This window comes from Haliotis rubra, unplaced genomic scaffold (genome assembly GCF_003918875.1).
Source record: "Haliotis rubra isolate DU_JTF1 unplaced genomic scaffold, ASM391887v1 Scf76, whole genome shotgun sequence".
Lineage (NCBI taxonomy): Eukaryota > Metazoa > Mollusca > Gastropoda > Lepetellida > Haliotidae > Haliotis > Haliotis rubra.
The window spans coordinates 2,283,817-2,310,199 of NW_025767479.1; the positions used below are offsets into that span (position 1 = coordinate 2,283,817).

Below are 26,383 nucleotides of genomic sequence, written 5' to 3' on the forward strand. Positions count from 1 at the left end.
CGACTTTGTTGATTAATCGCCACGTGGTCATGTGAGGCAACATACCACGCAAGTCATACGACTATGGTGTTGTAGTTGGAGACAACTTCTATCTAATGATGATGATGATGATGATGATGATGATGCATCTGTTTCCGCTACAGTATTGCTAAGCCATCTGTATTATTATAATATTCATCTCAAACCTCATGAAGCAAGAGAGAGAGAGAAGAGGTGGGGGAGGGTAGCCCGGTGGTTAAAGCGTTCGCTCCTCACGCTGAAGGCCAGGGTTCGATTCCCAACATGGGTACAATGTGTTAAGCCCATTTCTGGTGTCTCCCGCCGTGTTATTGCTGCAATATTGCAAATAACGGCGTAAAACATACTCACTCACTCACCCATTACTTACCTTGTTTTCTGTCGGTGGTATACTATATTCAAAAAGGTTTTGGAATATCTGTTTCGTATTCAGCTTCTGCATTATTCTAACAACTGTAATAATAATAAACAAGTAATAATAATATCCCTTCTGTTTTCAAAACACATGTCACGTAACAGCACTGTTTATATATGCCCTGATTTCAAGTTAGTTTACAGTAAGCATACGGTACAGTCTATGCAGCCTAAAGTTTACCGGAAAAATAATATATATTCATCTACGTTTCCTTGTCAGAGTACCATGTTTCCTCGCCGTACTAACTTACTGAATATATGTTAATATTAATGTATTTAGCAAAAGTACTGGATTCCCAAATAATTTAAATGTTAACAAATTCAGAAACAATTTATGCTCATATCTCCAAAAATGAGATTCCGCTATTTATCAATTCAGAGAAGGCGGTGGGGTAGCCTTGTGGTTAAAGCGTTCGCTCGTCAAGCTTAAGACCAGGGTTCGATTCCCCACATGGGTAAAATGTGTGAAAACAAATTGCTGGTGTCCCCGTCGTGATATTGCTGGAATATTGCGGCGTAAAACCATACTCACTCACTCACGCACGCACGGACGGACGCACGCACGCACGCACGCACTCACTCACTCACTTGCTGAGTGTTACGTTAAACAATAAAGCAACGTTGTACAGCATTGCGTTATTAAGGTGTGCGTGAATCCTGGCCTTAAAATCCCAGTTTCATCTTGACTTTGTTCCTTGTATTGTCAACACCATACAGATGCTATGGGTTTTTCCTCCCCTATCAAACACACGCCTTGATCTCAAAGCCGAGTTACAACAAGCACGCTCATTCACTCTGTCACGTGCTCACATGTAGATATATATCCAATATACGTAAACAGAGGATGGCGCTTATTTGATGGAATACAGCAGTTCAAATTTACGATGCACGCTATCAGAACGTGATAACACATAATCAGTTCCACTTCACAATCTTTCAGTAGAGTCGTCAGAGCATGTACTGGGTTCGAGTTTTATTAATCATTTTTTTAAAAATACTTAAATGTTATCGAAAATATTTTTTTCACATTCTGTACAGCTGCAAAAGAGGACGATGTGGATATCATAATGCAATAACTTAACGATCAAATTTTAAAAAAGCAACATAATGCATCACCAGTTCTTACCAGTCGACTGTGTACACTGTATTGAAGCATACGCAACATCTGTGACGCTGGTTCTTGTGGACGTTACAACGGCTGTATTCGGATAGAGGTCATCTCTGACGGTGTAAAATTCAAAATGGCCGCACAAAAGGTTATATGAAAAACCCATGGTGAACATCTGTGATTCTTTTCTGCAATCAATAAATATGATTTGGTATTTTTACAGAGGATAGTGCATTTTATTTTAAAAAGGGTCACACTTTATATTTCGACCATGATTTAACATTTTATTATTTTTACTGAACGTTATATTTCGGGTTAAGAGTGTCCGTTTATGTTTATTCGAACATTTCCGAAAGCAGAGTAATCTTTGCTTTGCTTTTAGTTTATGTGCATTAATGAAAAAGCTCTCATTTTAATTTCACTTGCTTGTCAGACACCATACTAGAATATTCAACGAAACAAGACTGCAGTGTTCTGTGCGGGATAAGGTGTCGACCCTTTCCTATTAGGGCAAGTTGTAAATACTGGCAACATATACCATTTAAAAAAATGAGGGGATATACTTCGCTATAACCGTAATTCGTTGTACGCATTTCGACTTTGTGTATTAATCGCCACGTGCAAGTCATACGACTACGGTGTTGTAGTTGGAGACAACATCTATCTAATGATGATGATGATGATGATGCCTCTGTCTCCGCTACAGTATTACTAAGCCATCTGTATTATTATTATATTCATCTCAAACCTCATGAAGCAAGAGAGAGAGAGAAGCGGTGGGGAAGGTAGCCCAGTGGTTAAAGCGTTCGCTCCTCACGCTGAAGGCCAGGGTTTGATTCCCAACATGGGTACAATGTGTTAAGCCCATTTCTGGTGTCCCCCGCCGGCTACAGTCAATGATACGAAAATCCGTATATTTCCCTGACGTTAAAGGGGCGGTGGGGTAGCCTAGTGGTTAAACCGTTGGCTCGTCACGCCGAAGACCCGGGTTCGATTCCCCACATGGGCACAATGTGTTAAGCCCATTTCTGGTGTCCCCCGCCGTGATATTGCTGGAATATTGCTAAAAGCGACGTAAAACTAAACTCCGTCATTCAGTCAGTCCTGACGTTAAATAATCAGGATTGTACTACCTCTTCCGTCATTACAAGTGGTAATTCTTGAAATGACCTGTCTTGGCCGGATTAGAAAGGTTTTTTGTGTAATACCACTGTTAACATAGTAAAAGGTATGACACCTTTATGAGAAAGGAATGACAAAGGACCTAAAACAAATTTCGTTATTTAGGAAAGACCAACACGGCATAGATCGAACAGAGTGACACTTGCGAGTTCCAGTTTTATTGTTTTTTTTTTTTAAGGCTTTATTAGACCTCTTGGACACTGGTTGTGTTGTTTTACGCTGCAATCATAAATTACACCATGTATGCATAGGCGGCTCCAGAGGGGGTCTGCAGGAGGCCCCCTTGTGCTGAAAGTTTGTTAAATGACCATTGAAACTCGGGTGAAAATTAAGTGTGCACCCCTCCTTTTCTCAATAGTGTGCATCCCCCACCCCCCTTTCTCAAAAAGCTGTATCCGCCCCTGCATGTACATATTAGTTTGTGCATTGTATGTTTAATGTTCCAGTGTTTCATGAATCCCAGATCATACAGATTTAGCATGTCTTATTTTTGGTGACACAAAGTTCTTGTGAGTGAGTTTAGTTTACGCCGCCTTTAGCAACTTCCCAGCAACATCAGGGCGGGGGACAAAAGAAATGGGTTTTATACATGTACCCATGTGGGGAATCGAACCCGGGTCTTTGGCGTGACGAGCGAACGCTTTAACCACTAGGCTACCCGACCGCCCCTCACAATGTTCTAATGTTTAACTGGTGACACTCATATGAACTCTATCTATGCTTGAAAAGCCAAACCGGTAGTATTTGTTCACAACACCCAAACTAATAAAACGACAAAAATACTCTCTGTCTTCAAGTCTAACTGTTTTTTTTAACTTTTTAATTGAAATTTAAAATGTGCAAATGTGTTTAATCCCACATGCATATTTTATTTGGCTATTATTTATTGATAAAATCATCCACAATATTTTACTATATATTTGTGTGTGAAAATTTATGAGTAACACTAAAATATTCGCTTCGTTGTTCGCTTTTTCGTTAGTTTGTTAGTACGTTCGCCGGTTAGAAACATGATCAACAACCGGCACTATCTTGCGAAGGCCTATTCGTAAGGCTGATTGAAATCCTATTACACACGGAAGAATCTTGCACAGATTTTAGGGATAATAGGGACTAATTTTAGCTGAAATAACTCAAACGTGTTACGAGCACATACTGCACCAACAATTTAATACAAATGTCAGTTACATTAAATTTTATAATAAAAATAATGAGTGTACAGAAGTAATATATGCACGTGTATTTTAAAAAAACTATTTTCCGTTAAATATAATTTTTAAATATTTGTTCATGTACTTACTAACGTCATTGAATTCTTCTTTGATCTGTGTCGAAACGACGCACCCACGAAATATAAGAAGTTGTTATGAATAGTTCAACATATGGTATATTTGAGATTACACTTTCTTAGTAAAGTACATACATTTTTTGTTGGGTTGAGTCCCATCCGGGATTCGAGTGTGTGGTTCGAATCCCGGATAGAACTCAACCCAACAAAAGTACTAGAATCTGTACTTTACTAAGAAAGTGTAACCCTAAATATGCATACATTGTATGGTACATTTGACCACTTTCTTAACTGCATTGTGTATTCAACCATAAAGTTTGTTCAATATTCATGTACCAACTAGCTATCAATATTTACAGTAAATACAGCTTAAACTTAATTACATGATTGTATGTTTATCTGTTTTGTGCGGTTTAGAACTAAGAATTAACCTAATACGTCGTTAATACGGGCAAAGCGGAGACCCTCAAACATATACAACGGTGATTAGCCCGCAAACAGGGGAAGCGACTATAACAGTGGCAAAGATTGAAACAGACTATAGCAGCGGCTATCCGAGCTCACCCGGGGTAAGTATACAGGTGTTTATTTCAGTAAGTGTTTCACATTCTTGTACAGTGTCTTACTAAAACACTGCTGACGTAGTCACATTTTTGTAATAATATGTCAGTGTCTGACAATCCACGGGGCTAAAATTGAAGTATTATTGTAATACGGCTAACAGCTGCAAACACTTCCTTGTTGGTATCGTAGACATGTTTTCATATATAACTTTCACAAACATTATTGTCGGGATATACATTTCATGTTTAGTGAACTGACATCATTAGGTTATTTTTCAGAGAAGGAAAAGGAAACACTGACATTTGGAAAAATGTGGGTTTTTTTAGTGACTGCTAAATATAGAGTCGAGATTAGATACCGGTTTATAGCCCGGATAATTGTGAGATGTGAGTTACCTCCCTTGAACAGGTGTTTATCGTTCAACATGTGTAATATCACGGACGATTTTAGGTGAAGTTTCAGGGAATATTAGTAGCAAATGCACGTGAAGGAAATATAATTTTATTATTTTCAAACCTATAGGTTAAGAAACTTCCGCGATCCTTTTCAGTGTGTCATTTCGCAAACAGTTGACTTTACTGCAACTTGCATCGTATTAACAACGGAATATTGCGTAAATACGAGGCTGTGTCTTTCGTCATCAATTCCCTCATTGTTTGAATAAGCAGCTCGTTGATGTCTTATTACATGGATATTTTGCCACAGTTCGAGGAAATACATTGATCGGACTGACCAAACAGATTTCAAATTACATGAAATTACATATATCGTGTTCGAAAAACCCGCATCACTACAAACGAATCTATTTTTTTTAAACCCGCCTGAGCTTTCATATGAAAAGGTATTTAGAATGCATTTACATACCATCTTGCTTTCATTTCACTGCATCAAAATTGTTTAATATACTTTCGATCAAATATGTTAAACATTCTCGATCACGTCTGTTAAATTATGTTATCGTCTATAGTTAACCCTCGTCCATGCGAGCAGAGTAATATGATGAGATTTAATTGATAACACTCGGCAATATGCTTAGAGCGATTATTGGTGACCCTTTAAATTTGTCAACAGTCAGCAAAAAAACATAACTCAACCACCCTCTTAATCATTACTTCCGGGTACATCGAACAATTAGCGACGAGTAATCTAGCAGTTTAACTGCGCATACATCTCTTAGTCCATGGGCTGATATAGGTGATCCTTCCCCTTCCCCCCCACCCCCACCCCTTTCCGGGGAATTTTAAAGACTATATTTCTTTTAAAGCTTATCATATGTAAATTCAAAGGGTCACCTATATCAGCCCATTGACTATCTCGTTTGAAAGGTTGACGCATTCCGCTGATAATTTGAAACCTCTGAATTCCTCACTTCTAACGAGGGGCGGTGGGGTAGCTAAGTGGTTAAAACGTTCGCTCGTCACGCTTAAGTCCAGGTTCGATTCCCTACATGGGTACAATGTGTGAAGCCGATTTCTGGTGTTCCCTGCTGTGATATTGCTGGAATACTGCGGCGTAAAACTGAACCCACTCGCTCACTCACTTCCTTCTAACGAACGCGTAAGAACCAGCGACTAGTTTAGTCAATGTAGTATTTTTTTAATTCATTGCTTGTCAATTTAGATTTGAAACGTCTAAGTTATATATTTGAAAAAAATTACACTTGCTCTGTTCTAAATATGGGGTGACGAGTTTAATTATGACATCCTCCCCAGTTTTTGTCTCTGGGACCAAAACTTTCCGGTTTCTTGTTGATTGGTTGGTCAACAAGGCTTACACATCGTGACGAGTTCACAATTAATGTCACGGAGCCCGGTAAACCAGGTCAGTATTATCTTTCGACACCAAGTCACTTAATTTGTTGGTTAAACTGGTCAAGACACGCCAAAGCTGGATCCAGTGGCCAGGTTCGTTGACAAGGTTCTTTACATGTCACCGTACCATGGCGGCGAGGGTGCTCATTATATCGACACTGGTTTGTTATATTCGGATTTGAACCCGTGAAGATCTGGGTTAGAATTGGTCTTCAGTAACCAATGCTTGTTGTAAGAGGCGACTAACGGGATCGGGTGGTCAGGCTCGCTGACTTGGTTGACAAATGTCAGCGTAACCCAAATACGTAGATCGTGCTCATGATGTCAATCACTGGATTGTCATATCCAGACTCGATTATTTACAGACCGCCGCCATATAGTTGGAATATTGCTTAATGCGGCGTTAAACACCAAACACAATATTCAGATTTCTTTATTTTTACAAACCCCTTGACGTTGTTGAATATAGCTAAATATGGCCCAAATTAACATTCATTCGCTCAACCTAATTCTTGAATGTTTCGTTCCAGCTTTGTGGTGGCTATGTGCACTCATGCTATAGTGAAGTCAAGGGGATCGTGATTTAGCGTAACCATAACGAGACTTACATGCTTACAAACCAACAGTACAACATGTCAGAAGAAAGGTCTCGAGGAGAAAGGTTTCTTTTAAGAGCTAAATCCTCACTACCAATTCTCAAAGGATCCTGGAAATCCTTGAACAAGCACATTGCCAAGGGAGACAGGGCCGCCGTTGAGAAATGGTTCTTCAAAAGACCTTATGCAACATCAAAGATAAAGAATATTCCCCGATCGGTGGTCAGCCCAATTTGTGTAGCAGCAGAAAGTGGCGACAAGGGCGTATTTGAACTTCTCCTCGAGAAAGGATTCTCTCCCTTCGAAGAAGACCGTAGAAAGGACGAGATTGACACGAAGCCTCGTCGCGGACCCTTTCATCTGGCTGCTCATAGAGGTCACCTTGACCTTGTCCGGGAGCTGTTGGAAGTTCACATGGTCGAGGTCAACTCCTACGGAGGAGGAAACACGGGTCTTCAGTGGGCAATTCTTGGTAGACATCACGAAATAGTGGAGTATCTGCTTACCAAAGGAGGTGATCCCAACATCGGGGACCAGATGGAGAAAGACATTTTGTCTGTGATGAAAGGATCACCAAATTACCATTACTGGTACGAGGAGTGCTACCCTCTAGGCAAGACCTTCAACAGGGGACTTAAGGACCTGGCTCGGACTTTGATTGATGCAGGGGCTGATATCAATAAAATTCGGATATCTGGAGAAACGATGATATCAAATTTTGTGTCCGATGTAGGCGATCGTGACATCGTCCAAATGGTGTTTGAGAAGGGTGCGTACGCACCGGTACGGGACCTGTATGAATATCTTTGTCGGGCTGATTTTGAAAAACACGCAGATCTGATTGTACCCGTGTGGCAGTTCCTGCTGGACATGAACATATCGGTCCACCATTTGACCAGTGTACCTCCAGATTACTCGGTTCCTTATAAACATGATCCTACAAAACCGAATCTTCTGGAGCTGATGTCAAGCGATGCCCTGTTTACGGAAGACGTTACACTAGCTGAAATCGTTGTTGGCTCCAGTTCTGATGGTGAGCGGGATTGGTCATTTAAAGGGTTCAAGTGGTTGTATAAAATATGTGAAAACTTTACTAAAAAGCCCAATATTGGAGTGTGTTCCTTGAAGTATCTATGCTGTCTGAGTGTCCGTAAATACATGGGCATTGTCACAGTCGGGAGAGTGGATGGTCTTCCCTTAGATGTGAATTTGAAACGTTTGATTCGTCTGAATCCAGCCAATGGTACCAGTTAGGATAAACTTGTGTTTCAATTGACTTGTGGTGTTTTTGGTGCGTGGAGATGTTGATTTGAGGCAAAGTTTTTGTTTTTAGATCTGGAATTGAGCAATAAAATCAAGCTGATCTTTACCAGGAACAGTATTCAATATCAGTATATAAAGGAATTGAAAGGATATGAACTTTCCAAAATGGTGACAAAAATTGAAAGGCGTGCCACAGATTTGTCACCTTTTGGACTATCGATCGTGGGAACGCATGTACAGTAAAAACGGCAAGAGATGTTCTCCATGATTCGTTGACATGAGAACCAACTTAATGGTCAAGTGGATACAGTGTTTGCCTCGAGAGCTGAATGACGGCGGTTCGATCCCCAAACCGCAAATACCAAAAGACATTAGAAGGCCTGTCGCTCGAGAGCAAAGGGAGACAACCAGGACTGATGTCTGTGTAATGTGTTTGTATTGGGTGCCCAAGTAAAGTTTGTGCATGCACTCAGCTATAGTAGTTAATAATCATGGACGTTAAAACACATTTGGCGTCGTTTCATCGTTAAACAGGACGATTCCACTGTCAGCGGAGCTATGTTGTTGAACGGGGTTTTGTTTTAACAGTTGTTTCAATACTTTTTCTCATACTAACCACAGTGGAACTGTTTACTTGTTAGTGAAGTTTTAGCCATGCGTTCAAGTTTCACATATTATTTACAAATGTTATGTACATACACCTTTTACTGAATAGACACTACATTCCGGAATTGTTGGTTGTGATGTTGTTGTTGGTAGATATCAGTTTCAGGTAACGCGAATATGATGTCCCACGTGAAAACTTTTTAATGCCAGTATTGAATCGTTTATTCCAAACGCCTGTACTAAAGTCATTCATTACCCCAGGGGCGATGGGGTAGTCTAGTGGTTAAAGCGTTGGCTCGTCACGCCGAAGACCCGGGTTCGAATCCCCACATGGGTACAATGAGTGAAGCCCATTTCTGGTGTCCCCTGCCGTGATATTGCTGGAATATTGCTAAAAGCGGCGTAAAACCAAACTCAGTCAGTCAGTCAGTCATTACCCAGTGGCAAGACGTAACTTCACCCATTTTAAATAACAGAAGCAATATGGCATTTATGACAGAAAACAGCAAATGCTTAAAGGTGAGGAATGGTGGATTGTCCGTCCGAAGTGATTTCAATTTTGAATATACAATGCCTTTCAGAAAGTGTACAAATGTAACAGGTTATATTTTGGGTTACACTTTCTCAGTAAAGTACAGATTCCAGTACTTTTGGGGATGGGTCCCATCCGGGATTCAAACCCACACTCTCAGTTAGCGACCTAATCCGCTCAGCTAGTGCGGCTTCCATTCGTGACCAGCTCGTGTTATTCCGCGACAAGCCGACTACAGACTCGTGCCCCAAGGGAAGGTTTTCATATTGGCGCATGAACATCAGAGCTACTGTCAACAAGAACGATAACTCTATTTCTGTTTGATTCCAATGGTACTTAATATCACTTAAACACTCGTACATTCTATTGTTGTTTGTTGTTGATTTTATTTATATATTTCAAAGAACTAAACCTCTTTGGTACAAGTAAAGGATGGCGAGAAAATGTATTTGTTATACATATTCTAACGTAATTATTACCAGCTGTTCATATTATATTTCCAAATGTATATTTTTAATAGGGTTTAAGAATCACATGATTTGTTTTATTAGATATACAAATAAAATACTCCTTTTTTTTTGTTACAATAAATTCCAAGCAGATACGTAAAAAGTACTTTAAAATATTTCTCAAACTGAATATTCGTGTAACCTTGGAGCCGTACCCCTGATGGAAGTTTATAAAGAATAGTCTAAAAACAGTAATGAATGACCCCACAAAAATCAGACTTAAATATCCCCAGAGATGTTAAACATAAGTCCATTGTTAAAGATTATAATTAGTTATATATTGAGGTAATATTATTGTTTTAAAACTCGTGGCTATTCATAATTATATTTCCTAAAGACGTTAGAAGCGCACGTACTATCTCCAAACCAAGCCTGCAAGATCGTCTTAAATACACTCAATTGGACCCATGAGAGCCGTTATGTAAACAAACGCACGTGCGTGTATTTGAATCTCTCACCTTCTATGGCATTATCCATACTAAAAACTACACGAGGCAACACAGTTCTGTTAGCTACGTTCTTTGTACTTTCAATATATTTATATATATTTTTCATGATTTTTTAAACAAATACATAATGCCATAACCGATTTAAGTACTCGGGATTATTTTTATCAAAGCACCGCAATCATTACGCGCGTTCTGATCGTGTTGTCATATTTTCACACATAACATGCATCGAAACGGGGACGAGTCTTCTTGGAGGTTACGGAAAGGGGCGAGTGGTGACGAATCTGTGACGAAAAATGGAAGTCGGGCAATTCGTAGTGTAGACCACGGATTTTATGTACGTCTCTTACAAGTGTAAATTGGCACGGCACCCACAGGCGAAAGCTATGAATAGACAGTGCCAATTAGATTGCTAGGCGCAATGGTCTTCTTGTTTCGTTTATACTTACAAATAAAAAAATAGCCTGATAAAAAGGCAACGTTGGAGGCGCCTGAGTAAAGGCGTTCGTTTTCACCCGATTCCACGAGAGTTTTAGTGGTCATTTAATAAACTTTCAGTACACAAAAAATAAGAGGGGCGCGGGGGTTATATGTCAATTCATGTCAAAGGTCTTTGTCATGTCTCCCCATGTCTTAGCAAAGATACGTAGCGCTCACATACACGAACGCTATGAAGCATCTCTATAGGCCTAGCTAAGATACGTAGCGCTCACATACACGAACGCTATGACGCATCTCTATAGGCCTAGCTAAGATACGTAGCGCTCACATACACGAACGCTATGACGCATCTCTATAGGCCTAGCTAAGATACGTAGCGCTCACATACACGAACGCTATAACGCATCTCTATAGGCCTAGCTAAGAAACGTAGCGCTCACATACACGAATGCTATGAAGCATCGCTATAGGCCGCCGCAATGAAGGATATCCTTTGTCGCACTTTCGCGCACCCGTTACGATTATTGCGCACGAAAAACTTATACGAATGACTTCTTTGTACTTATACCTACAAGTGCACCATATTTCCGTTATCAGAATATCCAGAAGTTAATATTTGCAAGCCATCAAACATCTCAGTCGATCACTCGCATGTCAGCGAGTCATATTGAATCACGTGACGGGTTTCCCCCCATAAATTAGTAACACGCGTGTATGAAAACCTAATGTTTACTACTAAAATGGATTTTCCGATTCTGCAATTCGGAAACATGCGCGGAACTCGTACAAGTGTGCTCTATTACGTGTACAATGTTTTTTAATTGAAAGTGTCAGTTTATCAACGTTTTTCATCAGTAAAAAAAAACAGAATGTGTTTAAATTAGACATTTACAGAAAACTCGATTTACGCATTAAAGCGAGACAATTATTTCGAATTACCCACCTGGTCACATGGCTCCTGATTTGCTACAGTTCATTTGGAATTGCCAAAATACAAAGAGACTAAGTATCATCGGCTGAAAGTTATTTTTAATATTCCAAGTGCATATATATAGAGAGGAAGTTCACCTGAGAGAATATTCAGCCTGATTATAAGGTTGGGGCGTTTGCTCCTCCAACCAATAATTGACGTGGTACTGATAATTGATGTGGCACACGATTATTTTTTTTAGTTTGTTACTCATCGTCAAATATAAATACAAGAAGAAACAATTCTGACATTCACCCTTTATATGAGGGCCCAAGACACAATTTTGCCCAACACGTATGGGGAATCCTGATGGTTAAAGCGTTCGGTCGTCACGCTGAAGGCACGGGTTCGATTCCCCACATGGGTACAATGTGCGAAGCCCATTTCTGGTGTCCCCGCCGTGATATTGCTGGAGCATTGCTATAAGCGGCGTAAAACCATACATACTCACTCACTCCTACACGAATGAAACGGCACGTAATCCTTGTATTTCACTGAAGCACAATCCAACTACATAATGATTTCACAATAGTCAAATAGTTAAGTCGAAACGCACCTATCTGGGAACATGGAAAAATAATTCCAAAATTAAGCAAGCATTGTGATTAATTTTGTTTTCATTTATTATCAATATCAAATATTCAAATGTATATGAGATAGGATATAGTCGTGGCATTTACAAGCCAGTTTAGCCGTCGTCTAGGTTTAGGTCATACAGAGTGGAACTGCTGAAAACCTAACGACTTCTACAACGTCAAAAAATTATTCTAAAACAAGTGAAGGTTACGTAACGAACATACCCGTCAAAAACCGTTAGAAATGGACTTCAGGAACCCATGCTTGTCGTAATAACAGGATCGGGTGCTCAGACTCATTGACTTGCAATTGGTTGACACATGTCATCGTATCCCTATTGCGTAGATCGATGATCATGGGGTTGATCACTGGATTGTCTGGACCAGACTCGATTATTTACAGACCGCCCCCACATATAGCTGGAATATTGCTGAGTGCGGCGTAAAACAACAAACAAAATAACAACAAAAATGCTTAACGAACATTTTAATGTTTACAATTGTTTTTAAACAACAGTGAATGTCAAATATAAACGTTAGGAGTTCCTCTTATTGAGCACGGAGTTACGGAACAAACTGCCAGTGTATGTTCACACATGCATGAAGGACAAAAAATCAAAAGGCCACTACGGTAGTGTACTCTTATTCTGAATCGGATGTTGTCTCCAGGATACATCGCCCTTTCTTCAACAGCAAATGTTTATTCTTAATACGTTGCCGTAAATTGAACCGTATCTGCATTTGTGCCTTGTAAATTTAATGACATAACCACGTCTTGTCGTGGTACTACGCCACGTTCGAGTTAATTAAGAGCGGCAGAGCAGAGGGCGTTCATGTATATAGCCTATCAACCACAGGGGCTCGAATCACTGTTTGGCCAATAACTTTAAAAAATAAAAATCTAGATTTGTGCAACCGTATATTGTTTTAATATGTTATGAGTAACCTTTATTTCAAATTTGAACGAAATCGGCGAAGAAATGGATTTTTTTTAAATTCTCCCGCTACACTCATTACATAAAATACACACTGTAATGAGTGTAGCGGGAGAATTTTTAAAAAAATCCATTTCTTCACCGATTTATTTCAAATTTGAAATCTAGGTTACTCATAACATATTAACACAATATACGGTTGCAAAAATCGAGATTATTGGGCAAAAAGGGATTCGAACCCATGCGCTGTCAACTGCCTGAACAGGCTCACTCGGTGCCATGGAACTACTAGTGTTTGATTTGCCGGGTTGTCCTTATTCGTTCGATTTTATCGGGGATAGGGATGTAGCAATGTATGTTTACGTTTCCCGTACCAGTTCCTGTAGATAGTGACCGCCTCCGTGGTGTAGTGGTTAGAGCGTCCGCCCGGAGAGCGGAAGGTCGCGGGTTCCATCCCCGACTGTTTACGACACGTGCTGTTAAATATTTATCATATGTCGATGATCAACTGAACAATTTCGGACCGCCTCCGTGGTGTAGTGGTTAGAGCGTCCGCCCGGAGCGCGGAAGGTCGCGGGTTCGATCCCCGGCAGCGTCAAACCAAAAGACGTTAAAATATGGTACTTGTTGGTCCCTGCCTGGCGCTCGGCATTAATGGGTACAACAAGGACTGGTCGGCTCGGAGTCAGTATAATGTGTCTGAGTGGGGTATTCATGCTTCACTGCGGCATGGTATCTGTTTGGGCTAGCACTATAAAACCAGCTTCAGTCTGGGCTAGTACAAGCAGCCGCACATACATATACACACGCATGCACGTCGTCATATGAGCGAAATATTCTCAAGCACGACGTTAAACCCGATTTCACCTCACCTCACCTCCTGTAGATAGTTGAAAATTCGAGCAAATGTAAAGTTTTGTGAAATCTTATGAATGTATATAGATATGTTGTGTGTATCAAAGGCGTTGATAACAAGTGCAAAGAATATCGTAATATGAACATATGAAATATATTAAGGAGAGTGTTTGTTGTAAATGTGAATAATTAGGGGAAAATAGTTGATTGATCTAAGCATATTGTATTCACAAATGTGAAAGGGATTGGGGACAAGTTATCCAACTTAAAATACCCGCTCCCTAATATTTACATACATGCATTTTCAAAATATTACATCTTAGGAAGGACAAGAGAGAAAGTACGGGAAAGTTAGAGAGAAGGGAGGAAGGGACACCACTTATGTGATCACTTAAAAACTTTTTGATTGATAATTAAAGTTTGTACACATTAGAAAACATAATTATTCATTCCGTTGAATAGTCACATCCGGACTTCAAGTAAGATTAAGGACAGTGTGGTTGGAGAGTCACATTTTACAATACTTTTCAAATTTAACATTAATTTCTCTCTTTAAATGTTATACACTTTACATTATAAAAGGAGTGATGTGCATTTCACATGCATTACCACATAACAAGAACTAGAATCTTCATGTTGAAACAGGTCATTGTTTAGCTGATTATAAATACACCACCAACGGCGTAATAAAGCTTTCAGATTGTTTATGGTAAACATTTGGGTTCCGAATCTGAAGCATCAGTGACAAGGATGAATGTCTGATGCAATTACTATTCTGACTTGTGCCAGACCTTTTCGTCTTTATCAGCTGCACTACTTGCCATTGTAATTGTTTATGACAGTGAAAACTATTGTTGGACTGAAATAAGTCGGTGAAACAAGTGATTAAAGTGCAAATGAATTCGAAATATCGTGTCGTCGATGTCAAGAGTTAAGAGTTGTCGAACTTGTAAACATCAACAAAACAGGTGTCATCAAGCTTCATTCGAGAAGTTTCAGGACGGGGCAGTTTCTAGAAGGCTGGCTGTTCCTGTAAGAGATCCATTTTGGGCCTGACATATGTATTATCCTGTTGTCAGATGTGGAGTTGATACCTGACTTAATATCTTCCAGTTTCCGTTTAATCTGAATTCAAGAAGGGAGACATTCCTGTTTCAAGACATTCAACAGTGTCAAAATGCTGGACATTCGAATGTGAATTATCTTTAATTGTGGGCTCACTCATTTTAAAACTTGTACTCATTTTAGTTAATCTTTTTGTTAAAATAATGATTTGAAAATTAAAACTTATTTCTGTCACAAAAGTTCTTGTACGATATTATCATAACACACTTTTCATGTCGATAGTCATATTAATATTATTTCCTATCGACGATATTTCCGATTATCGATCATTTTAGCCAGCCCTAGCAATTAGCAGATTATACTAACAAGCAACATTGATAGCAGATGTCGATCTGGTCGGCCAAGAGTGACAACTGGCGCACAAGAACGTTTCCTCAGAACAAATGGGTAACTTCAACTGGATTGATGGAACCTTCAAGCGCGACGTTCACCTGTTATCCCAGAGGGATGGACCGTCACATTATTGACGTTTGTGTCAAGGGCGGAAGCGCTAGACCTATTGTAGTTGGGCAAGCATTCCTTGACAAGTACAACCGGGCGTGGCGCACACGGAATGAACGTCTTCATGCCTATAATTTAACGTTAGACATAACGACTGGGGGTCCCTCGGTAGTGTTTTCGGGTGGGACCACTGTTACTGATAGAACATTTTTACATGTTATTCACGAACGTGTGACTGGTCATTGGCCCGTGACAATTTCCTGGATGCCAGCATGGACGTTGTTTTGTGTTTCAGAAGTGCAAGAGCACACAGGACTCTTAACCCGTAACTGAGTTCCTCAAGAACATAAACACCTTGCCATGTCCAGTACTCAGTGTAGACTTCTGGCCTTCTCCAAACAAAAAACATGAGCCGTAGTGGCGTACAAAGGTGTGTGTGTGTGTGTGTGTGTGTGTGTGTGTGTGTGTGTGTGTGTGTGTGTGTGTGTGTGTGTGTGTGTGTGTGTGTGTGTGTGTGTGTGTGTGTGTGTGTGTGTGTGTGTGTGTGTGTGTGTGTGTGTGTGTGTGTGTGTGTGTGTGTGTGTGTGTGTGCGTGCGTGCGTGCGTGCGTGCGTGTGCGTGCGTGTTGTTCTGCAGTAGTGCGTGAGGCGTTGCGAAGTGCAGGCTGACACATGCGGTGCGTGCGCGGATGGTTGGATCTGCCTGTCAGTGTTATTCCCTCCTTATCCCTGCCGACCTTGGCGATGCCCTGCGTGCGTGCGAAGCGTGCGTGCGTGCGTGCGTGCGTAACGTGCGTGCGAATGCGAAAGAATGAACGAGGTTGACATTGACGTATGCCCTCGTCGAATCCGGGATTGCCTTGAGAACAGGACGGATTCACACGATATTAATGATTTTGACATTCTATGGTAAATGACATAGTAACATCTAACAAAATCATTTGACTTTCAGTGGCTAATGCAAATCTCAGCCAGGTGTCCCTGTTACAGTGTCAAGCTATTTATCTCATAAAAGACATGAAATATCAATTGTTTATTGTATATCCCCTTCTTTTGTATAATTTTTCAGTATGAGATCATAGAATATACAAGTTTAATTCAAAGCACTAGAACAAAGATAAGTGTTGACGGCAAACATCTGACGCAAGAATATTTATATCTGCCAAATTTAACACGAAAAAACATCTTATAGTTTACAAGCGCTCGACACAATAGTGCTACAGACATGTGTATGGTGTGGTTCTTGATTTTGGAACTTTCATATAAAGTGATCTCTGTCGATTAATGGCCTCTGTGGATCATTATTGCTTTAGTCGTACGGTTTCTGCTTTTTATACACATTTTTGTGTATAAAAACGATGTAACGTCTGTAACGTCTGACCGTTGGCTGGAGTGAGTGAGTTTAGTTTAACGCAATATTCCAGCAAAATCACGGCGGGGGACACCAGAAATGGCCTTCACACATTGTACCCATGTGGGGAATGGAACCTGTCTTGCTAACGAGCTAACGCTTAAAAATTTCCACTCGGCTACCCCATCGCTCACATAAAGAGGAAGGACAGACTCCCTCAAATGGCCATCGGCAGCCACATGATCAGTAAGTCTCACCCTGTGAATCAGTTTTTGACTTTATACTTTTTCCGTCCTTCACTATGTGTACATTGTGTATGTTTCCATTATTGAACAACTATTACATGAAAATATGAAAAATGGAAATTTGAAGTTATTTCCGATTATGCTCCTTGGCGTAGTTCTTCATTGTACATTTAATCGGTTATTTATGTATTTTGGGTGATTATGTACTGAATATGACGAGTCGCTTGTCATCATGATGTTCGATACTATCCCCTAATAGGATACTTACATTTTTCTCACTTCTTTCCTCTCTAGCACGTCCTTGGAAATGGCATGAATGGCTTATCCGGTTGTTGGAGTGTGTTCCGGTAGATACTTCATGCTGATTATGCTCTGGAGTTGCTGTTGTAAATTGACACCACATCTATCAGTTTTATGTGGAAGGAATGCCCCGAGTGAGTGAGTGAGTTTAGTTTTACGCCGCACTCAGCAATATTCCAGCTATATGGCGGCGGTCTGTAAATAATCGAGTCTGGACCAGACAATCCAGTCATCAGCAGTATGAGCATCGATCTACACAACAGGGATGACATGTTTTCACGGGTATGTTCGTTTAGTAACCTTCACTTGTAGAATAATTTTTTAACATTTGCTGGTGTTGACGTCGACGTTGTCAGAAGTCGTTGGTTGGTTTGCTCGTTGTTTATCGCCGCACTCAGCAATATTCCAGCTATATGACGGTGGTCTGTAAATAATCGAGTCTGGACCTGACAATCCAGTGATGAACAGCATGAGCATCGATTTAGGCAACTGGGATACAATGACATGTGTCAACTAATTGCACGTCATCGAGTCTGACCATCCGATCCCATTAGTCGCCACTTACGACAAGCATGGGTTGCTGAAGACCAATTCTAACCCGTATTTCCACGGGTATTTTCGTAAGTAACCTTCACTTGTTTTAAAATAATTTCTTCTCATTTGCTGGTGTTGACGTTGTAGAAGTCTTTTGTTGGTTGGTTTGTTGTTTAACGCCGCACTCAGCAATATTCCAGCTATATGACGGCGGCCTGTAAATAATTCGAGGACGCTGAATACACATTTGTCCAAAACGTTTAGATTGTTGTTTTGTGCGATTTGCAATGATTACACAATGTCGGGGTAAGATATACTACCCATCAAAAGTTTAGACTCACTTAAAGCACTCACTATATGTTATGTATATATATGGTTACATCGAAGATGAATTTCTCCACTAACTTGGGGGACCCAACTGCAAAGTTTATGCAGATGAAGTGCACGAGGATAATGCATTAAATTGCTGAAAAGCATGTGTAAATATCATGCACGTGAACGGCTGCGTTTTTGCGTAAAGTTCTGGTAAGAATTCGCCAAAATTTCATCATTTATTGATCTCATGACAATAATCTTTTCAACGTTACGAATTTGTTTTACAATACATCAGTTCATGTGTAAACAGTACCTTTAAACAGAATGGAATATTTTGCAAAATCTAGTTTAGAACAGTTGCCTGAAGTAAGTGGCTACATTTACACTAGTGAGTCTAAACGTTTGATGGGTAGTATACTAATGGTATACGTTTTAAACTTAATTTGTTCATCTGTAGACCTAACCATATTTTTGTGAACTTTCAAAAGTCTGGAGCTCGTTTATACAAACCAACCCGACGATACTGCTTTCAAGGTCCAATAGTAAGCATTTAAAATTACTTCATACCTTGGATTCGTTAATGTGAACATTCGACAATGAACTCATTTTCAGTGGGAACAAACTCGTCTTGATTTACAAGGTGCCCTTCAATATAAAAGAAATCCGTTCTATTTTATTCCCACTATAGGGACTCACAGGAGTATCCGTATGCAAGGAATTTTATACAATGAAAAAGAATCAATCCGTTACAATCTTGTAAGCCATTGTCAAATATACAGGTATGTGCTCTACAGGAAGAGTGACAGCCTTGTACAGGTCCAACCGTTTCCTGGCAAATATATTTAACTGTGGAGAGGAAGAGCTCTTACGATGTTGGGCAATAAGGTTGAATAAGAACTCCAATCTCGAAATAATCGATAACATTCAGATTTTATTCTTTTTGATGAAGCTTCCTAAACTCGATGGCGGTGGACAAAAATACTTCATGGCTAATAACGAATGTTCCCAGACAAAGATGTTTACAGAACAATTGTTGTTTCCAACGAGGTTGTTTTGAATGCCCAGTTGTTTTTAGACATTTGAATTCACAGACCAAGGCTGTTTTGTCGCATAGAATCATAAAATCGTTCAGGAAAGAAGTCAATATATATGCCTTTGTCTTCTCTTTATCAGTATGAATTAGTTACAACTGTTCCCTGCCAAATATATTCGATCCTGGAGGGAAAATTCTTTGAGTGGCAATCTTTCCTAGAGGGAAACTGAAAAATAACATGGGGAAATATTTTACAATTCCGTTTGAAGATTTATCGATAATGGTGAATTGAAAAATATTTTCTTAAGACTGACTGAGTTTGGTTTTACGCCGCTTTTAGCAATATTCCAGCAACATCACGGCGAGGGACACCAGAAATGGGCTTCACACATTGTACCCATGTGGGGATTCGAACCCGGGTATCGGCGTGACGGGCCAACGCTTTAATCATTAGGCTACCCCACCGCCCCATTTTTTTTAAGAAGCTAAGGACGTCTTTTCATACATTCCTTGTAGGAAAGGTTATGGTGACCGGTAGGGGTGTGGAGGGTATTATGGTGTGTAAAATGGTGTGTCTTTACACAAGTGTGACACTCGTTTACGGTGTTTATAAATATCAAATGTGTATAACATAACACTGACACTCCGTCTTTGAAGGATTGAACATTTCTTCTTGTCCAAAACAGATGTAGATTGTTGGTTATGCTGACAAAATCATATAAAAATGTCAAATGTGTAAGAGGCGGTGGGGTAGCCTAATGGTTAAAGCGTTCGCTCGTCACGCCGAAGACCCGGGTTCGATTCCCCACATGGGTACAATGTGTGAAGCCCACTTCTGGTGTCCCCCGCCGTAATATTGCTGGAATATTGCTAAAAGCGGCGTAAAACCAAACTCACTCACTCAAATGTACATACACTCATTTATTGTATGTCAAAATGAAATTTAAAGATGAAGTTTTTTTTAAAGTTCAGGAATTATAACCATTCCACGGTTGAAGTATACTCCACACCTTCTGGTTTTAGGTTTGTGAGCACGCAACAAATCAATACCTCGGCGAGCATCGGGTTTAAATCGATACCCGACAATCTATAATATATGAATGTGTTTCCTGGAGAGGAATATTTATTTCTTTGTCTGATACTGATTGCCCCATTTATCGGTATCATCAAAGACAACGAATAAGATTCATGGCCTGATTAAATAGAAGCATTCAGACTTGCATACCTGGTTCGAGCGTCTTCTTGTGATGCCAGGGCGGGTATAAGTACTTGAACAGGTACAAATTATTTCTGACCTCTACTGTCATTATATTGCTGGGAAATTGCTTAAAACGGCAGAAAACTCAACTCACGAACGAACGACCTATAAAGACATTCTTTCGATTTCAGTCAGAAGAAAGGAGGTTGTTTACGGTAGGTGAGCTGTAGGTGTTCGAGTCGAGATCCAACGAACAAGTGAATAATATTATGAGCACTGTCTCACGCCGACAGGTGCGACCGGCCGCTTGCCATTCACTACGAGGCCAACCTTCGGATACATTTTGTTGCCTCTTGCAACCAAAGGGGCAGTGGGGTAGCCTAATGGTTAAAGCGCTCGCTCGTCACTCCGAAGACCAGGCCCCGATTTCTCGAAACAAACTTAAGTTTTTACTCAAATTTCAAACTGAGTTTGACAATTTGAAACAGCTGAATTTTTAACTCAACTGCATTTTTTAAATAAAAAAAGCCCAAACAACTTAAGTAATCTAATCCACCAAACTCAAATTGTCTACTAAGTTTGAGTTTAATATTGATTTCAGTTTATTCTGGAGTAAAAACTCAGACTTAAGTTTGTTTCGAGAAATCGGGGCCAGGGTTCGATTCCCCACATGGGTACAATATGTGAAGCCCATTTCTGGTGTCCCCCGTCGTGATATTGCTGGAATATTGCTAAAAGCGGCGTAAAACTAAACTCACCCACTCTTACAACGTGAAAAGAGATACGCTTGACTTAGTCCGTGAAAGTTAGTAATTTGACAGATCGAAAAACTCGATCGATAAATAACTATGTATTATTTATATATGACTAAGATTTATTAATGTCACAGTGTATTTCCCTAACCATTCATGAAAGGTTTATTGCGTCTTTATAGATGCTGTTAAGTAGAATTTACTTTAATACTTCCCTCTGAACATTTACAAAGTGTTCAAATTCTGGGGCGCTTACATATGCATCAATATTTTGTTGTGTCACAGTGATACTTGTAGATGCAGTTATAGTACAAACCAATCGATAACTCCGACAGACAAAACAGAACGAAAATATTCTGGAAAAAGATTTTACATACATCTTCATTTAAACGGAATTTACAAACGGAATTGTATTTAACGCATGGCGACTGTTCCTTATATCGTCGTGACTTGACGAAACTGCTTATTGGCGTGGCCAGATTACAAGTTGAACTTGGGCGATATTATAACGTGATAAGAACACTGCGACTGTGTGGAGACTGTATCACGTTGTAGATTATCCCTGGTTAGACATGACTGAAGATGAATTTCATGTCCAGCTTATGAAAGCTAAATATCTAAATACCTGTGCATGCCTGTACATCCTATAATATAAAAACTAGTTTCATCAACTTAATGGCAGCTAATGATACAAACGTTATTATTTAGGGGTCACATGCAACGAAAAACACAACTTTGCAGATTCTGATACCTTTCGCTATGGACTTACAGAAACAAATCATCAAAAATGCAAATTCAACTTATAAAGTTGAAAAATAACCCGATGAAAAAACATGGTTTGAACAGCTTGGCTGCGCTGCGCTGGGCTGCGCTCAATTCACATGCGCAGTGAAATAGGTTCGCGCAGCTTGGAAGCGGGTTGTCCGGTGAATACTCGGTGAAGGCTTTGGTGTGAGTAATTTTTCTAATGTTTTGTTGATATTTCACAGGCGCGAGCTTTTCATATGTTATGACAGTAGATTACCGATTTAACTGTTTATATAATTTCATTTGTCTATTTCACCACACGTTCTTCTTACCGAGTCACTTTCTCAGTTCGATACTTAAAAGCAATGTCATTATTTAGCTTTGACAGAATTTCTAACTGTGATATAGATATGTCGTTGTCACAGACAAAACTCAGTGTCTGTTTTATTGACACCTATGTGTCTGCCTGCCTGTCTGCTAATGCCAATATTCAATACACAACTTCGATCACTGACCACATGCAATTTGAACATAACATTTATCAGGCTATACACCAGAAACAAAACGCATTGATTTATGGGAGAGTTCGGTCTCTGTCACATTATGTAATTACACAGACAGGCAGGTGTGATACTTGGTCACATGACATGTTATGATGTCTGTTGATTGCAAAATGTTATACACAAAAAATGAGCATGTACTAGTATTTACAAAACCAAACATCTCTGTATATATGTTACGGGAAATATGTATAATCAGTAAATATGTATAGTTACTGAAATTTTCAGTAATTATGTATAATGTCTGATTCACTCAGGAAATATGTATATTTACTGAAATTCTCAGTAATTATACATAATTCCTGAAATTTAAGAAACAAAATTATAAGCATCCAAGACCTCCAAGAAGACTTCTCATCAGTACTATCTTCTTAAGAAGTATGAAGTTCTTCAGTGTGGTGACATTAACAGACTGATAAGAAGACGAAGAAGAAACACCCCTGTACTTCATTTCTATAGAAGAGACCTATGAAGTTGTCAAACGGGGTCACATTGCGACGGGCCATGGGGGACGGGATAAAATGGTTCATGAACTGTCCAAGAAGTACGCAAACATAACCATTGAAGCATCGACCCTCTTCAAGACTGGGGGTTGAATGCCAACGGAAGCTTGAGAGAGCTACAACAAAAGGGACCGTAGTAAAACCAATCATCTCCAAAGACTTCAACTCCAGAGCACAAGTCGATTTTATCGACAGCAATCCATGACTCAAGGACAGTTCAAATGGATCATGGTGTATCAAGATCATCTGACTAAGTTTTGTGTATTGCGGCCCCTGACTTCTAAACGCGCAGCAGAAGTGGCGTATCAGCTTCTTGACATCTTCCTCCTCTTAGGTGCCCCATGCCTTCTTCAAAGTGACAATGGATCTGAATTTACTGCCCAGGTTATTTCTGAGCTGAAGATTATGTGGCCAGCATTGGTGATGGTACATGGAAAACCAAGACACCCCCAAAGTCAAGGTTCTGTAGAAAGGGCAAATTGTGACATCAAGGATATGCTTGTTGCTTGGATTGGTGATAATCATACAAGTGATTGGACTGTGGGACTAAAGTTCGTTCAATTTCAGAAGAACTCCAGTCTCGATACCGGAATCAAGCGATCTCCACATGCGGCGCTGTTAGGGTCTGACGCTCGCACTGGATTGACATCAACAAGCTTGCCCACTGACATCCTTCAGCGGTTGCAGTCAGAAGACGATTTACTTGCTGCCTTAGGAATTCATGCCATTACAGCATCGACAGCTGAACCTGATCAGGAGAATATCTCTGAGGAATCTGACACTACTGCTGGAAAATCGTCAACAATTGAACCTGCTGAGGAGATCATCTCCGAACTGAACTCTACAGCGTCACATGATGAACCTAAGACTACTGAAGAGAACAGTCAACTAGATGCCATTTCATCCAACCAAGAAGCCATTCAGCTGCAGAGGAAAAGAGCGTGTGAAGCTCAAACTGAACAGGCAGCGCGTATGGTACAGAGGAGCAAGCGTGTTCTCACACCTGTCAGAGTTGTAGATAATGTAGCTGTGTACATTCCCAATGTTGATAGAGGCAGAGCTGACCCGCGGAATATGATGGGTGTTGTGATTGAGTGCAGTGACAGCGAAATGTGTACTATAGCAGTGGTGGTCCGGTTAATTGAAATAATCGAAGGTTGGTCGCAGTGACTAAACGAACAAGCAATCGATCATGTTTTCTCATAATCGAACACAAACAATTCTAGAACACTTGTTTTCATTAACAGTATTTTCACTAGGTTGGTTTTGTCTGTTACATTTCATAAGCACTACAAGTTCATTCCAAGTCATGATTGAATTTATCTTAAAGACTCTCAGAAATTTATGTTCCTCCATACTAGTCATCCTTTAAAGATGTGAAATTTTGCCCAAAAAAACCCAAAGAACTATATGTTTTTTTCCTTATTTTTGTGTGCATTAACACATTTCATAAATGACGCTAACCAATTATTTTTGATGATTGATCGGTTGTAATGAACCAATCATCAATTATGAGATTTTAACCAATTCCCAACACTATACTATAGCAGTGAAAAGTGGGGTGTTCCTAATAGGAAGTATGCTCGTAACCAATTCGACGTGTGTGCTACGAGACTGTACTCTGCAGATGACTTCAACACGGAGAAAACCGTTTCCCTTCGGCAAACTGTTCACCAACACTCTTACTGCAGTGGACAAGGTTTCACTAAATGCAACTGTACTGGCTCAAAGCGTTGTCAGACCAATCGCTGCAAGTGTTACAAGGCAAAGATTCAATGTAGTTCTATGTGTCACTCAACACTCCCATGTTCAAATAAACATTCATGACCACAAGGAAATAAAATTCATGAAAATCAATGTGCTGTACCTTGTTCCTAAAAATTAAGACATATCTATGAAAACCAGACTGACTTTAAGAGTAATATCAATATTTCAGTAATTCAAATGATTTCAGTAAATATGTATAAATTTGTTCAGTAAATATACATAATTCCTGAGTGAATCAGACATTATACAAAATTACTGAAAAAATCAGCAATTATACATATTTACTGATTATACATATTTCCTGTAACATATCACACGATGAGCCGTGAGGGCATCTGCAAATGAACCAGCCGTTACACTTGAGTGCACACCCACCCGCTCTGACTGGGTTCGGTATCCCGGCTGCTTCGTTTCTAGGGAAGTAAACCCAAGTACAAAACATTGCACTTTTGATTTGCGATTGTACGCTTATAATTTTGTTTATATGTTTTTTCATAATCAGCAATTGTGTTTTAATTATGTTTGATGTTTTGGTTGCATGTGACCTTTAAGCTACAACTTTATTTTTCATTATGCACTACGCCTTGGACGTGAATTTTTTAACTTGCATGTTCCAACCTGCTGGTTGTAGCATCTGAATATGGGCCGGAGTCCACACACATGCTGAATAAACAAATTGATGTGATTTTAGTTTTATTGTCACTTTCATCAAGAAGGTGACGTCCCTTTATAGAAATGTGTTTCTGAGGATAGTGAAGAGCGGGTATTCTTTTGAATTGACTTTTGCTATTTGAAGAGATATGCCTCAGAAAAATAATACAAACTAAAATTTTACCTTAGATTTGAGGTTTAAAAATAGTATGATCAGAAGTCATTTCATCTCTGTTTAATTTCACTTGAATCATTGATAAAAAGTGAAAACTGTATCGGCCATGTTATTGCATATTGAATTCAAATTGTTACCTAAGGTGCTATGTATTTTAACAAAAAGATTCTGCTTATAAAAAAAATGATCTATCGTGGCTTAGTCATCGATGTATTTAACAATGGCTGGAGATAAACATTCGAAATTTAAACGTTCGTTTTGAGAAAAAAACTTGTTAAATATGCGGCTAAAAAACATACGTTATGGTGGTTCCGTTGCCAATGAGTTGTGCCAACATGTTCGTTCCACAAATACTGCATTATATATGTGGACAAAATTACAGGTTGGGGTTGTTCCCTGCACCTATGCAGGTTGTAAATAGCGCTGTCTATGTGAACATTTATCAGAGATGACTAAGCAACGAAATCACCTATGTCCTGGCTCTCATAGCGTTGGGAAACGTTCTGAAACGGGTCATTAGGTACATGTTCTGCTGCCTACCATGATGTACAAGTCGTTATCCTTTTCGTTG

The 26,383-nt window shown here is 39.7% G+C and overlaps 2 protein-coding genes across 2 annotated transcripts; both read left to right on the plus strand.

The window, feature by feature from the left end:
* Positions 1 to 4,501: 4,501 nt before the first annotated feature.
* Positions 4,502 to 8,980, plus strand: LOC124260345. Its single transcript, XM_046694632.1, has 2 exons — positions 4,502 to 4,579; positions 6,916 to 8,980. Exon 2 carries the CDS (start codon positions 6,994 to 6,996, stop codon positions 8,233 to 8,235), a length of 1,242 nt encoding a protein of 413 aa, XP_046550588.1. The 5' UTR covers positions 4,502 to 4,579; positions 6,916 to 6,993; the 3' UTR covers positions 8,236 to 8,980.
* Positions 8,981 to 23,420: 14,440 nt separating this feature from the next.
* Positions 23,421 to 25,000, plus strand: LOC124260323 (KRAB-A domain-containing protein 2-like). Its single transcript, XM_046694602.1, has 2 exons — positions 23,421 to 24,375; positions 24,951 to 25,000. Exons 1-2 carry the CDS (start codon positions 23,421 to 23,423, stop codon positions 24,998 to 25,000), a joined length of 1,005 nt encoding a protein of 334 aa, XP_046550558.1.
* The last annotated feature ends 1,383 nt before the right edge of the window (positions 25,001 to 26,383 follow it).